General features: G+C 40.1%; 1 protein-coding gene across 1 annotated transcript in view; it reads right to left on the reverse strand.

The window, feature by feature from the left end:
• Window positions 1-11352: 11352 nt before the first annotated feature.
• LPAR3 (lysophosphatidic acid receptor 3) overlaps window positions 11353-16258 on the reverse strand; it is a 50420-nt gene continuing 45514 nt past the window's right edge. Inside the window, exon 2 of the mRNA XM_069478143.1 lies at window positions 11353-11681. Within this exon, the coding sequence (XP_069334244.1) occupies window positions 11353-11681 (329 nt within the window). The remainder of the gene's footprint in view (window positions 11682-16258) is intronic.

Consider the following 16258-nt stretch of genomic DNA (forward strand, 5'->3'; position numbering starts at 1 on the left):
AAAAAAAAAAAAAAAAGTGTAGCGGGGTGCAGTTGCTCACGCTTGTAATCCTAGCACTCTGGGAGGCCGAGATGGGAGGATTGCTCGAGGTCAGGAGTTCGAGACCAGCCTGAGCAAGAGTGAGATTCCGTCTCTACTAAAAATAGAAAGAAATGATTTAGACATCTAAAAAATATATATATAGAAAAAATTAGCCGGACATGATGGCATATGCCTGTAGTCCCTGATACTCGGGAGGCTGAGGCAGGAGGATCGCTTGAGCCCAGGAGTTTGAGGTTGCTGTGAGCTAGGCTGATGCCATGGCACTCTAGCCCAGGCAACACAGCGAGACTCTGTCTCAAAAAAAAAAAAAAAAAAAGTGTCAAAGTGAAATGTCAGAGATATCACCTGTCAAACTTATCACTTAAGGAAATTGGACATTACATACTTAATAACCTAATATATATATATTTATATACACACACACATATAATATATGCACACACATATGCTGTGTGGTGTGTGTGTGTGTATATATGTATATATGCTGTGTGGCTTGGGAAAATCACTTAACCTTTCTGAGCTAGTGTACTCCTGTCTACAAAATGGTGGTAAAATTGTTCTAAGTTACTTCATAGGGTTGTGAGAATTAAAAGAAATGGTGCACATAGAGTGATTCCCACAGTGCCCCACTTATAACAAGCACACAGAAAGCATCAGTGATTAGAATGCTAGAATTTATGTTCCTATCAGTTGCTCAGAAGAGTGTTCCTATGCTCCCTTAGGGACTATATAAACACAGATTTGATAGAAAGAAACCATTCAGTATTGTGCACTTTAAAATATGGTGAGAGGATTGATCTCATGTTAAGTGTTCTTACCATAAACACACATACATACACACATACAAAAGAAGACAAGGAAATATTTGGAGGTGTTGGATATGTTTAGTATTTAGATTGTGGTGATGGTATCTTGGGTGTATGCATCTATCTAAACTCATCAAAATGTATACATTAAATATGTGCATTTTTGTATCTAAATTATATCTCAACAAAGTTTAAAAAAACAAATTCAGTAGATGGAATATTCCTTAAAAGGAAGTTTCCTCCTGTATATCATACACTCATTTATTTTTATTTATATCCAAATATTTATAGGACACCTACTATCTGCCAAGCACTGTTCCAAGTGCTTGGGGTAGATCACTGAACAAAACAGGCAACAATTCTTGCCTTGATGTTCTGGAGTGGGGGAGCATTTTAGGAGATGATAATTACTATGAAAAAAAAATGGAGCAAGGGAAGAGGGAAGGTCAGAGCCAGGAGAGGGGTGGTTTGCAACTTAGATAGGATGGTGGGGGAAGGTCTCTTGGAGAAGGAGACATTTGATTACAGACTTGAAGGCAGTGCGGGAGTGGCCATATGCAGATACATGGGGAGACAGCGTTGCAGGCAGAGGAACCAACAGTGCAAAGGCAGGGATGCTCCTAAGGATTCATAAATCCTTTATTAAAAGGATTTGTTCTGTAAACTTTGGATTCAGTCAAAAGGCCACACTCAAGGATCCAGAAGCCATATGTGGCCCCAAGGCCGAAGGTTCCCAACCCCTTACTGGAAGAACCTTAATCACTAGCGTAAGTGCTTTCTGAGCCCAGCGTCCATTTTATTTCCCTCGGTATCTTTCTCAGTGCTCCATACACTGTGTGGCCCATGGTAGGTGAGTATAAAATTTGCTCTATGATTGATTGAATAGTACATTCTGCAGCAATGAATTACTTAAACTAAAAAGACTTTCTTGGATAGAAACAAACTCAGATAAGCCTAACAATTATGCTTAGAAGTTGCCTTTTATGTTGAATATTTTGCAGACTTTTTGATTAGGTCATTTGTACTCCATTTTTTCCCCCCATAACATAAAAACTCAAAAGTAAATGCCTTCTACATAAGTACAGGCAAGACATTTTCCATCTTATTTGAACCATATATATTTCCCAAAGGAATAATTAGGCAGAGAGAGGAGAGACATAGCTTTCTAATCACCAGTACTATTGAGGACAGATGCTAATTTATTTTCCATATACCCCAATTTTTTTTGCTACCATTTCAGGAATTATGATTTTCTATATTATCAAAGTAAAAGAAAATCTCTGTGAGAAAGCAAGCAAAACAAAGTCATCACTGAGCATATCACACAGGTATACATGACAAGCTGTACCCACTGGCCACAGGGACATAAAATAGAGTTATTCTGCAAACCAATCAAAAGGGCCATTTCTATGAGCATCCAACCTATTAGATGCATAATCAACAGTCTACCTAGGGCCTCTTTGTATGGGGGAAGTGGGGGACATAAAGATTTATTTTGTCAGCATGTTGTAGTTTTTCATATGATTCTTAGCTGTCTCTAGAATTTTTTTTTCAGCACTCAGACAGACAGCTATAAAATTGATTGGCTTGAAAGCCAAATAAAATAAAACACAGTAGCCTACTTTGTCATTTAATACTAGCTATTTATTATGAGCAGTGCTGTGTTGGGATATCGACCCTGAGATTAAAGCTGGGGAAATATAGATTCTGAGATTCTGCGGACACATAAAGTTCCCAAGCCATGGTGACAGATGATAATGAGCTTATACTCAGAGGCCATCTTTTATCTCTGTGGAGCCCAGTAGCTATCATTTTTTAAAAATAATGAATTGTATAAACAATACATGGAACATTCGCTTAGCAGTTCTGCAATGCGGCTTCCTTGGGCCCAAGTATATTTTCAGCTGCCTAGTTTTGTGGCTGTTGAGGACAGACACTCTCCCAATTCATTTATTTGTTGGTTGGTTGGCTGGATCATTCATTCTTTCGTTTATTTCAACCTACCTGGCATTAGGAGGCATGCTTCTCCCTGACTACTCTTTGCATTCATCATGTTCTTTCCTGCCTCTAAGCCTTTTTTTCTCTAGCTGGGAAGCCCTCTTGTACCTCCAAAATCAAAAGTCTACTTACTTCTCCTTTAACATACAGCTCGAGTCTCACATCTTTCACAAAATCATAAGCAAAAATTTCAGAGTAAATTGTTTCAAATCCTGGCTAACTTATTAGCTGTGAAGCTATGGACAATTCACCAATTTACTCTAAGTAGAGGTTAAAATTCTTATCTCCAAGGGTTGTTTCAACACCAAGCACATAAAGTACTTAACACAATTCCTAACCCATAGTAGGTACTTAATTAATGTTATTTCCCCCTGTTTGGCTCCTGTTCTCTGCATTACGATAGCAGTTAAATTTATAGTCCGCACTTAGGTAATTAAACATACACTGAATTTTCCATAGCTGGATTTCCTGGATTTCAGGCTCCTCGGGGCATCTTCTCTTCTTTAATTCATGGTTCTTAACTCTGGCTGCACTTGACAATCACTTTGGATGTACCCACAGCTGGGCCCAAGCCCCAGAGATTCTGACTTAACTGGTGGAACCCAGACATTGCCTGACAACACAATTCAACTCTCTGTCTACACTAGGACTAGAGCAGGCAGCTAGAGGGGCTGGAGAGAAACACATGACCTTTCTGAATGGTTGCACCTTAAATCTACATCCTCCAGCCTCACTGGGAGGCCTTGGTCTGGCAACCCTACAAAGTCCCCTGGTCTACTCGCTGCCCCGCTCCTCTGGACAGTGATTTCTCACCTTCTGTCTCAAACTCCTCCTGCCTTATCATCACTCTCTGCTAATGACTGGGGTGCTCACTCACTAATAAGGTAGGAGAAAAAAGTGAACCCCCCCATCACCACATCTTCCCAGCATGAATAACCTGTCTTCCTCCCTCTTACAATGGATGGAAAGTCCCTGCTTTGGTTAAAGACCAGACACCTCCACCTGTGTACACCTGGAGCCCAATCCTTCTGGCAACTGTCACCTCTCCTCTGAGTTATCACTTATTCCATCTGGGTACTTCCCATACTGGACCATTCCCACTAGGAACTAATGTGCTATAGTAATTCCCGCCTCAAAATAAATCTCTCCCTTGACCTCCTGTGCCCTTCCAGCTACTGCCCCATATCCGATCCCTCATCAGCAAAAAACAAACACACAGCAAAAATTCAAAACTAGCCTGTACTCACTATCTCGAATCCTCTCCTCTCGTTCTCCCTTGAACTCTTTACAATCGGCCTTTCATCCCTTCTACTCCACTGAAACAGCTTTGTCAAGGTCGCCAAAAACCTCCAAGGCCAAATCAACAGTCAAATTTCAAGCCTCAACTTGCAGTATTTGACACTGTTCACTCCCAGGTCTCCACCAAGCTCTGGTTCTCTTCCTACACCACTGGCTTCTCCTCATTTCTCTGACCTCAAACATTGGAAATCCTTAGGGCTCAGTTCTCAGACCCCTTATTTTCTCTATCTACACTCACCGTCCAAATGATTTTTGTCTAACCTCATGACTTTATAGACCCTCCAGATACTGGTGACTCCAAGATTAATATCTACTATCCAGACCTCTTCCCTGAGCTCCAGATCCGTTTATCTCACTCCTTTCTTGAAATCTCCACCTGGTGTGTCTCTGTGACATCAAATGTTACACATCTAAAATGGAATTCCTGATTCCTACCTACCCCATATCTGCTCTCCTACCGTTTTCTCTATCTCAGTGAAAAGCAATTCCATTTTTGGAGTAGTTCAAACCAACACCCTTGAAGTCATCCTTAAAACACATCTCTTGATACCATATCCAATACATCAGCAAATTCTACATGATACATGTTTTTCAATATTATTAATTATTCATACTTATAATTTTAAATTGCTAATAGAATTCCATGAACAATAACTTATACATACACAGTGCCCAGCACTGCTCTAATCATTTTACATAAAACTTAATCACCACAAAAACCCTTTGAGATAGGTGTTGTTGCTATCCCCATTTTGCAGGTGAAAAACCAAGGCATAGAGGAACTTGCCCAAAGTCACATAGCTAGTAAGTAAAAGAGCTAAGATATAAATTTAAGCAATTTGGTTCCAGAGTCCACGAGCTTGACAGAAGTACTTTACATTTATCCTGTGCTTGAAAAGATTGTTTAGAAGTTTCCAGTTGCTCTAAGTCACGTTGTTTTAACCACCTTTGTATACAAAGTCTGTCCCTAATTTAGAATAATTTCTTTAGCATACATTCTCAGAAGCTGAATTACTCAAAAAACACAAACATTCTTAAACCTTAAAATAGATTCAACCTATTATTAGTAACCACTGGCTCTTCGAAATCTGAATTTATATACAGTTATTGGGAAGCTAATTTTCCCTGAACAGAGAAGATTTAAAGGAGAACGTAGGGAAATCTGGTCCTTGATTTAGTCACTGTGTATCTTAAACACTCATTCAATCTTGTGGTCATTATTTTCCTCATTTGCAAAATCCAGATAATCCCTAAATTACAACTTCCTTACAAGATACATTAATCAGGCCCACATTTCTATCAAAAGAAAAAATGTTAGTGTTATTTTCCCCCAAACAAACCACAAACTCTGAAACTTAGATCCCTTACTGCTCCTCTCTAAAAACGGACTGAGCCATTGCATCTTTTACGGTCACAGCAACACTGAATCTGACTTTTAAGTGACTTTGCACATCCAGATTTTACATTTACCTTTGTTCATTCATTATTGTTCCAAGAAGCTATTCTACGCACCATTTGGAAAGCTGAAGAAAGGATTATATGGTGATACATTTGCCGTGGTTGTATAGCAACTGTGACCATACGTATTCTAGTTCTCATGCTCTAATCTCAACTTTCATGTCACAGATTTGGATGACGAATAGCTAATAATAAGTGAACTATGCTTTTATGTTCTTTTTGGTTTTATTTCCATTCAGCCTTCAGAAGATCCCTGTATTACAATGTGGAATTCCTATATTATACGTATTAGTACTCTATTTTTTAGAGAATTTTCACCCCTTACTCTAGAACTGTTATAGTATCTTCTTCCCTCAGTCAAGAAAAACTAATTTAACTGGTATCTTTGAAAGGGCAAAGTTCCAGAAGCCAAGAAGAGCCCTCTCCCTTTCCTTTTTTCCTTTCTCTAGGTGCTGGCTCGTCTGTTGACAGTCAGTTCCATGTGCTCTCCCCTGTATCTGAAAGGCTGGAAGCCTGGGAACTACATATCTCAGCTTAGAGACCGCCAGTGCCAGACAATCGTGGGAGGTGAAGAGCGCAGAAGGAAGCAGGAGCCATACTCTTCCTCTAGCAGCAGATTTGAGATTTGAGATTTTGCAGTGGCCTCTGGTGTCCTTCCACAGGTCGTCTGCCTTAGGAGGCAGTTTCCGGAAGTCCCTGACCTATGGGGCGGTAATTCCCTAAAAACTAGCTGCAAACCTGAGAGCTAACTATTGGCTTCCCTTTGCTCCCTCCAGCCTTTCCAACTGTTTTATAAGCATCAAATTGCCTGTTTTAAATACCTTCATGATTCACGTACCCAGAATGGTTTCTGTTTTTCTGACTGAAGACTGAGTGATATGTTCCATCTCCTAGATTTGCATAAACCTGTGGTCAGCCATTCAGCTAAGCAAAACAGAAATCAAACAAAGACATCTAGTTTAGATTATCAGTATCAGATCCCCCACCCATAAAATGTAAAATGTTTTAAACTCAAAAAGTAGCCTGTTTATATGATTTCTTTTTCTTGCTCAGGTCTTGGAGAGTTCTATATCAAGAATCATACTACAGAGGCGAGATCTAAAAAATACACCAATATCACCAGTGTTCCAGTGGAATACCTTGAGGATGGCTACAGTGATACCTTCGTGTCCACCCTTAATATTTTCAGCTCCCTTTTGCTTTAGTTTCCTTATTTGTGTATATGTTTGATTTATGATTTTGTTCATATAAGTGCAGGCGCTTTTATTTTGGGGGGAGGGGGGTGCTTTCCCAGAACCTAGGAAATGTTCAAAAGACGTAGGTTACGTTTAAGTAAAATAAAGGTATAGTTTTCTATTTGCCTTGGTGGAGTAAACAGCAGCTTACAACTTTCAAATGTAAGTTTACTCTTAGCAAATATAAGCAGATCATCAAGCCTCTTAGTTTCTCCATATGGGTTATGAGTTCCATTTTATACTAGAAATCCTTTCTCCCCTATATTGATGATGGATTTATGATGACATGTTTCACACCTGCCTAAAACTCATAGATTTTAGATTGTCTCCCTGGTTGATTCTTATGCACATTAAAGCTTAAGAACCACTGCAAAAATGAAAACAGAGCTTCTTTGCTTTGAAATCCCTATGCAAGGAATAAGCTGCAAAGAATCCAAAGACTTGGGGCTCTTTCCAGGATTCTCATCTAAGAGATGATGCATAGGATCAGAATTTTGGAGCTGGAAAGGTCCTTACAGATCATTTAATTTAAACCTCTCATTTAAGAGATCAGCAATCATTATCTAGAGTTTCATAGACAGTTTAGAGCAGAACAGAAATCAGAAGCCAGGTATTTTGAATTTCAATCCAGTGCTTTCTTTAACATGGTCATCATATACATTTGTGTGAGTGGTGAACTGCCCAATACTACATGTGCCAGTCACCTGTGGACAGGCATATATACTAGCATAGTTTTCTAGCAGATAGCAGTAAAGTTTTTCCAATGGATGCAAAAATGTTTTGAGGAAGAGATACCATTTTCTAATACACACAAAGCTGTAACATGGACTTGTGGCAGGAAGCCTCTCCCTTTTTTCTTCAATATACCTTATTATTAATGTACAATGTACAGGCTCTCAAAAACAAGTATAGTACAGGTGCATTTTATGAAAATTTGAATTGTTCAAAGTTGAAGTTGCTAATATAGATAAATATGATAAAGTTTTGCTTCATAAAATTGCAACTCTCTAAAAAGTTACCAAGAACTGCAAATTCCAAGTCTGGCTGGCCCAGTGAACTGCAAACTGTGTTCATGGATTGTCATACAGAGGTGCTAGATCACATAGTATGACATGACCTACACTTTTATTGATGTGCACTAGAACATACACATGTGATTTCAGTGACTGTTGTGCTATTGTTTGCACTATAAAACTTTAACTCACAAGTTATAGGTGATATAACACTCTGAACCCTCAAAAACTGCCATCAATAGCTTACCATCTGTTAATTTAAGAGAGAACACACTCTAAAAAGCATTGAAAAGAATGGTGTGAAGATAAAATATAGCATTAGGGCAAAACACACACACACACACACACACACACACACACAGAGCAACAGCATCTCCCATCTAATATTTACTTCTCTGTGAAAACTAGTCTAAATTATGAGTATTTTAAATTATGTGGTGTGTTTAGGAGAGCATTCTTCACACGAAATGCAACTTCCCTTACTTTAAAATTTTTTCATGTCTCTACATGATTCTAACTCCAACTTCTATGCCTGAAAGACAATGTGTCAAACTGGAAGGAGACCTTGGGGGGTCCAATTTAACATCACATTTAGTGGTCCACAAAGGGGATGTACTTCTTTCTCTGTTAAGCCTCCTTCCTACAAGTCAGATCTGTTTTTGCACGTTTTTAATTCTTTTTAGTACACAGTGAAATGCATCATGATGTAGGTTATTTTTCCTCTGGGCTTGACCAGGGCTCGAGTCTCTAAGTCACCTTCATGGATATCTTCACAGGGTTTACCTTCATTATGCCTATGCAACTAATTAAAAAAGAGAGCCAAGTAATCTTATTGTCCCCCCCTTCAGAATGATTAGAGGATTAATGAACTAATAAGCACAAAACACTTTCAACCTCATGTTTCAACAAACCCGGAGCATGGCATACCTGTGGTCTATGTGGGGCGACACCTGCAGATGAAGAGAGCTGCACCGTGCGCCACCGGATGCTCTGGCTGCTGACTCCGCTGGTCCTTGGTCCTGGACCATCCAACCATGGGCCGAGCACGTGCTCCACCTGTCAGTGAAGCTGGGGCACCAAAATTTCTGAATTTTGATTTTTTAGTATTTATAAAAAGCATCTAAGTGCTGATTATAAGGGAAAATTAGAACTTTGTCAGAGAGTTACATTTATTTTATGGTTTAGTATTGTTTTTATTTGGAATTACACAAATGGGGCCAGGGTGCCATGATGATTTCCATGCTTATGGCTTGTAAAGGTTCACAAACTGGCTCCAAGTCTGCTACCCACTTGAAAAATAAATTCACCAAAAAGTTTCAACAACTTGTTTCCCAGAAGTTCTTCTTTCCAAGCAGGCTGTCTTCATGAAGGACTAAAGTCTCTTACCAGTACAGATTTATCAGAACACCTTGGACAGTGCTATGAACCTAGGAAGAAAATGAAATCTCATTTAGCATGGGAGTAGCCCATGCTTTGATTCAAAATTTGATAAGGTCTTTGATTCAAGGTCTCAGTATCAGCTTGGGATCCTAGAATCTAAAGAGAAAAAGTATTTCTTCTTCTTTTTTTTTTTTTCCAGTTAAGGGCTAGGTTTGTTCAGTGACCTCCGTGACCCCTGGCACTTGTGATTTCTAAATATACATGACTTCTCTACTCTTGCACCCTCACTGAGATATGTGTATGCATTAAAAACAAAAGCTATATATTTCTACCCTGAGTTTCCACACTTTGGACGCCCTCCAGACAGCATTCAGAATATGGCACTCTGCTACAGGGTACTAAAAATGTTTCTTTCCTCAAAATAAAACCTTTAAAGATCCCTTAGTAGCTATTTGGGGACTGGAATTCAATTTCAATTCTCTACCCTTTGGGCAGCTGTAGATTCAAAATGCTTACATAAAACATTGAGAGTGTGTACTTCATGGCAAATTTGATTTTTCTTCTGCAATAGAAATGTGTGCTATAGTTACCACAAACTATATTTTTACTTAGAAAATACACAAAGCAATAATGCACCTCAACAAGAGAGAACAGATCTTTTTAAATTTTATTTTATCGGTAGCTTTGCTATAAGCTTCAGACAGACCCACTTACTACACAGAGCTTGTGAAAGCTACACTTTCAAATCATAATACTCTCTATTTTAGGCTATTATATCTAAAAGCATGACTTCTCAAATCCTTTTATTATAAGTAGTTTTTGCACATAAATGTTACATCACAATAGCAAAAAAAAATGTAAACTTTTGCAAACTACATAAATACTATATCTGCCTTGAAGTTATTTTTATTTTAAATCAGAATATACTCTAAATGCTTTCCATAGAAAACTTTGGTCAGTCGCCTATGTGTATAAAACATTATTTTTCTTTCTTACTGACTTGCCCTCCATGTTGCCAACTTAGGTCTTTGAAGGAGAAAAATTCAAAATAAAACCCAGATCAAGATTCAGTTCACAAGTAAGACAAGTACCAGCAGTATATTGATAACCTTGGGCAAAAGGAGATGTGAAATTATTCCACACACTGAATCCGACAAGCCACCAGTGGTACGGAGGTAACTGAAAATAAGGAGTCAAGCTCATATTCGATTCTAAGGGAAGGCATCGGCCTGCTTGTCAGTATGCCTCCTACTCTGCTGTATGAAAATGTCTATTTTCAAGTGAACACCTCTTTCTCTATTCTTTTAGAGCACAACAGGTCATTTCTACAGCTATAGTCCTAGGCTGCAAAGTCTAGGTGGCCAGTGACTTTACTTCACCATTGGTATCCTTAGAGTCTTTAAATACAAAATTCAATTGTATAAATATACACATGCATATACACACACATGTGCATGCTTAAAGGATCACATATCACGGCCTTTTTCACTTCAAACAAGGTTTTGAATGTTTACCTTTTTTGTTGTTATTTTTTTTAAGTCTTTTTCCTCAGAATGTTCTTTCAGTTACAAAGTAAGTTTAATCTGGAGCCCTTTCTGATTTATTCTTAGATTCCTGTTGAACACCTAGCTACTGGCCATAGTTTCTTGGAGGAAAAACATACCACTGCTGAAGCACTTCTAAAAATTTTAAATGCATGCAGAAAAGAACTACATAGGCTTTCCAAGCAGCTACATAAGGTGGCTCAAGTAACGTCATTAATTATTTATTTTGGCCTAAGCCCTTTTAACGACATCCTTTTGAAACACAGAGAATGGCTCCGAGATGGGGGCCAGCCCCAAAGGCGCCCGGGCTGGCGGGCTCTGCGCAGTCCCCAGCACAGCAAGCGGGAACCCACTGCGCAGTCTCCTCCCTTTCCATGCATTTCCTCTAAATGCATCGTGTCCTCTCTTGACTGCCCATGCTTTTAAACTATGAAAAATTAAACCGAAAAAATCTAGCAGTGATTAACTCAGACCTCAAATAACACTGTGCATGGGCTTTGCTAGAGACAGGTAGCCATCCCTTCTTAACAGCTCCTTCCCCAGAGGAGGCCTGGCCGGGCGGAGAGGCGTCGGCGGCTCAGGAACTGCTTTTGTTGCAGACCGTGCCTTGGCTAATACTATCTTCCGTGTACTGGCTGCCCGTGTCGCTCCTGCTGAGCACCGTGGAGGGGACACGGGACGGGCGCCTCTCCGGGTTCTTCTCCCGAGAGAGGCAGCAGATCATCTTTTTCATGGTGCTGTACATGTCCTCGTCCTTGTACGAGTAGATGATGGGGTTCATGACGGAGTTGAGCAGCGCCAGCAGCAGGAACCACTGCTTCACGTGCTGCACGCCACAGCGCGTGCAGTTCAGGCCGTCGAGGAGCAGAACCACCAGGCCCGGGGTCCAGCACACCACGAACGCCCCTGGAGGAGAGAAGGGAAAGAAAGTGAGCTCAGACCTCAGGCTGCTTACTCAGCTCTTTGCCGCCCAGCCTTCCGGCAGTGCTGTCAAGGGACCATACGCATTTGTTTTAACAACTGCAACGCAAACTTACACCCTTCATCTGGGCGTCTGAGACCGGGGCTTGTTAGAGACAAACAGCTGGGAACCTCCTGGACTATCACCCACGGTCTATTTCACCTTCTTATCTGCTTACCCAGGTCTCGCGATCAGGAGGAGCTGAGACATATATCTTAATTAGCTTACATAAAATCCCTGTATAGTTAGAAAGTGGTAGAGCTGGAATTTGAGTACAGCAACCAAAGGGACTTGGACATAAGGAGACCGCTCATTCCTGATGGTGAGACTAATGCAGGGCGCACTGACAGTTTGCCTTGGAGCTCACAGGCTCTTGGGTCCTGGGCGAGGCCTCCTAAATGCTGCATCTCATCACCCGTGCCCTGACTGTGACTTGTGTCTACTGCTTGCTCCTCATGCCAGACAGAAATGCCCTGGCAGAGAAAACAACCTCAAACCTAGTGATCAGTCTCAGAAAGAGGAACTAGGGCTCCATGGAAAAGGTGCTTCTAGCAAGTTCACGACCCTACATAGCACTAGGAAATGGTTTTGGATGTCCCAATCACCTGGGATTAGAGAGAGCAGCAGCTGCTTCAGCAAATGTACGGATGTACAAATGTCCGTACATGTGGTGATATATTTTCATGGGGCACAAGAAAAGAAGCAGTGCGCATGCGTGATCTGTCAGTTCTCTGAACCACACTAGGAGGCTGCTGCAATAATTATCCACATTTGACAGATGAGAAAACTGAGGCCCAATTCCAGGGGAACATGTGGGGAGGCGTCTCTGACTCCAGGCCTTACATTTAACCCTACGTTGTGCTGTTCTCTAAAGCAGATTTTCTATTAACAAATGCTTTCTTGAAAGTAAGACACACTGCGTGTATGGCATTCTGACCTAGTTGGTTTAACTAAGTCACTTGCTCAAAAATTTTATTTTTCATAAATCCACATTGATGCTTAGTAAGCACTATATTCTTTTTGACATCTTCACAGGCCATCTGCTTAATCATCTGCTTTAGATTTAGATGTTTTTGGTCAGAAATAAATCTTTCATGATGAGTTAGTTGGAAATGTGCTTTTTAGACTCTGCAATTGAACATGAACAGTAGTTTCTTTGGAATCTCTAGCTATTGGATCATACTTCTCTCATCTCTAGACTTCAGGATATTTTTCTTCTAAAATATGAGACATAGGTTCAATATCCTCCTACTTAGTTATCGTAACTGCAGATAACAGTAACATCTGACCTTTATACAGTGCTCACTCTGAGCCAGGCAATGATGTAAACGCTTTCCTTGATTAACTTACAGGACCACACTATACGGTTAACATTATTATTATTCCCAGGAAACTGAGGCACAAGAGAAGTTAAGTAATGTGCCTATGACCAAATAGCTTTTAAGAGACACCTAATTTTGAACACAAGCAGTCTTTCCTCATAGGCTGTGCTCTTGGCCACTATGTGACCCGCCTCTGTAGTGTGATATGGTTGCTTTCTCCCAGCGTCCTTATATCTCAATGTACTCGCTTATCCATCCAGTAAATACTCATTTCAAGTTTACAATGTGCTGAGAACTGTACTAGACAGTGAATGAGGTGAGGACCATCAGGGAGCTAAAATACTAGCAGAGGAGACAGAATAAACAAGCAAATCTATAAACCATATCACCAACTGGTTACTCTTACTGGTTAGAATTAGTGCTGGACAGTATTTCTCTTGTTGCTTCAACTTCCTTCTGAGAGATACAATACTAAGCAAGGCAAATCAAGGATTACAGAGATATGTTATAAGGTAGGGAAGCACCATGAGCTCTGGGACCAGACAGGCATGTGTGTGCAGCTCCTCACCTTGTGAGCTACCCAAATTAGGCAAAGTATGTCACTTCTCTGAGCCTCCAATCCCTGCTTTATAACATCAAGATAATAAACCCAACTCTGTGGGGTGCTTGTGAGGATCAGAGGTGATGGAAAGTGGTGCCCAGTGCTGTGCTGGGGTCACTAGGCAGTAGCTACCATGAGAAGTATGATGTTTTCCCCAAAATTAGATGTCTAGGAGATAGCAGGAAGGTTTAATTCTCTAGTCCATAAGTACAGCTCACCAATGGCTCCCTTTTTGGTCCATCTTGTATTATTTTTGGTCTGGCTGACATATGTGAATAAAGAACTGGACTTGGATTTGAGAGATCAGAGATTCAGGTCCTAACTCTTCACTTCTGAACCACTCTGGGCTTTGGCTTCCTCAGCTGTAAATTGAGGACTTTAGGGTAGGTCTAAGTTTTTCAAACTGTGGGTCAGAACCCCTTAGTTGATGTGCAATCAACTTAATGAGCTAAGACCAGTTTTTTGTTTTAAATGAAAGAAGAGAATGCAATAGCTCAGAGTGCATTACATAGATTAGGTGAAGTATTGTTTCACGAAAGTTTTGTTTCAGTTTTATAAACTATGTTTACGTGTACATTGGTTATGAAGTAAAGTATATTTCTTACTGTTGGGCTTGGTCAAAAAGTTTGGAAAACACTAGTTTAGATAATCCTTAAGGCCCCATCAGCTCTGGTGGCCTGTATTTCCCATAACTGTAACACTTTTGTTCTCTTTGCTTCCCAAGAGAGGGTTACTATGTTGTCAAGAAAGAAGAAATGAAACCAGCCAGATAGCAAAAGCTGTACCTACAAAACTTTCTGTATGAAATTCCGTCATTCCAAAGAAATCTCAGTGGGAGTGTTCCAAGGTCCTTGTGGTAATGGGAAGGAGGGAAAAACACTGACTATAATTTGTTAAACACACAAGTTGAAATTTAATAGAGTCTATAACTTCCAAACCAATGGAAAAATGGAACTAAAGGAAAGGAAAAAAAAATCTCAGTACAAAAGAAAGCAGAGTGAAAACAGTGAAACACAGACAAAATGGGACAAATAAAAAACAAAATAAGATGCCGGAAATGAATCCAAACATATCGATAACCAATGTCAATGTAAAATTGTGGTATAGTTTTAAGAAATAGGCGAATCTAAACAACATGATGTCTAACATTACATCCATATATGGTAAAACCATGAGATAAAGCAAAAAGATGATTAACATAAAATTGATGACTGGTTATCTCTACAGGAGAGAGGCCACCTGGGTGGCACCAGGAGGTTCTAAAGATATTGGTAATGTTCTATGAAATTGGGTGGCAAGTACACAGTATTCTCATTTTTTATTCTTTTATGTGTTAGTCTTTAAGGTCTACATATATTTTATACAGTTTTGTTTGAATGATATAGAATACACCCCCCCCACAAACACATCAAAAAAGGATAAAAGTAAATTGTCAATTTTTTCCTAAAACTCCATTCCCATTTTTTCACATGTGATTTTTTTTTTCCCCAGCATGAAACTCTGGCTTGAATTAATCAGGTGACCTAAACACTCTAAACAAATCTTCAAATTGATGCTCTGTTTTTCATAATATGGTAATTCATATATATTTTCCCTTTGCATTGAGTTATATAAAATAATCATTCAGTTAAAACTTGACAAACTTTTTATTGAGCAATGATTATGTGTCAAATTCAGTTCTAAGCATTTTATATGAATTAATCCACTTAATCTACATTACACCCTTGGAAATAGGTCCTAATACTACCCTCATTTTAAACCTGAGACCACTGAGGCAAAGAGAAGTTAGGTGAAATGTTCAAAGGCACACAACTGGTAAGTAGCAGGGCCAGGATTTGAACCCAGGCAGCCTGACACCAAAAGCCGTGCTCTTGTCCTTATGCTAGGCCACTTAGCCATGGGGCACAAGCATCTTACTACTAAAGTGAGTAGAGAGAGAGGGAGAGGGTGCTTCTGGACTTTAAAGTGCCCTCTATAATATGTCATATCTGACAATGAAGCTGCATTTATCACAAGTCATTCTTTGGTTTGCAAATAGAAGAATTTTCTGGCAAGACAAGGAAAAAAGGGAGGGGGAAGGGAAGGAAAGAGAGGAAAAGAGAGGAAAGGAAGGAGACAAAGCAGAGTAGGAAGGAAGTGAGGGAGAGAGGATGGGAGGAAGGAGGGATGGATGGAAGGGAGAAATCCAACAAAAATGTTGGCTGGCCATGGGGTAAGAAGAGAAATAAAAAATCTTCTGCCCTTATCTTTATACTGTTTCCAATGAACAAAAAAAAAGCGAGTGTTCTTTAACAGAACACACCAGGCTGCTAACCTGGACGCGGGAGCTTCAGAGACGTTGCCTTGAGCAGATGATCACACTCCCTGGCAGTGACCCTGGGCAACACGCCATTCCGAGACTCCTCTGCCTGGAGGCCAAGCCCTGGCTCCACACACACACCTCCGAATGGACGCACGGCTTATCTAACAGCTCATTCTTTGGGGGTTTGTCCCGTATGTCAGCACTTAGCTATAAGCACCCTCCCCTCCAAAAAATACAAACAAAAAAACCTTAAAAGGTGAAGAAAATGTCAGGAATGGTTTTGGCCCTGGGAATCCG

This window comes from Eulemur rufifrons, chromosome 8 (assembly GCF_041146395.1).
Source record: "Eulemur rufifrons isolate Redbay chromosome 8, OSU_ERuf_1, whole genome shotgun sequence".
Taxonomy (NCBI): domain Eukaryota; kingdom Metazoa; phylum Chordata; class Mammalia; order Primates; family Lemuridae; genus Eulemur; species Eulemur rufifrons.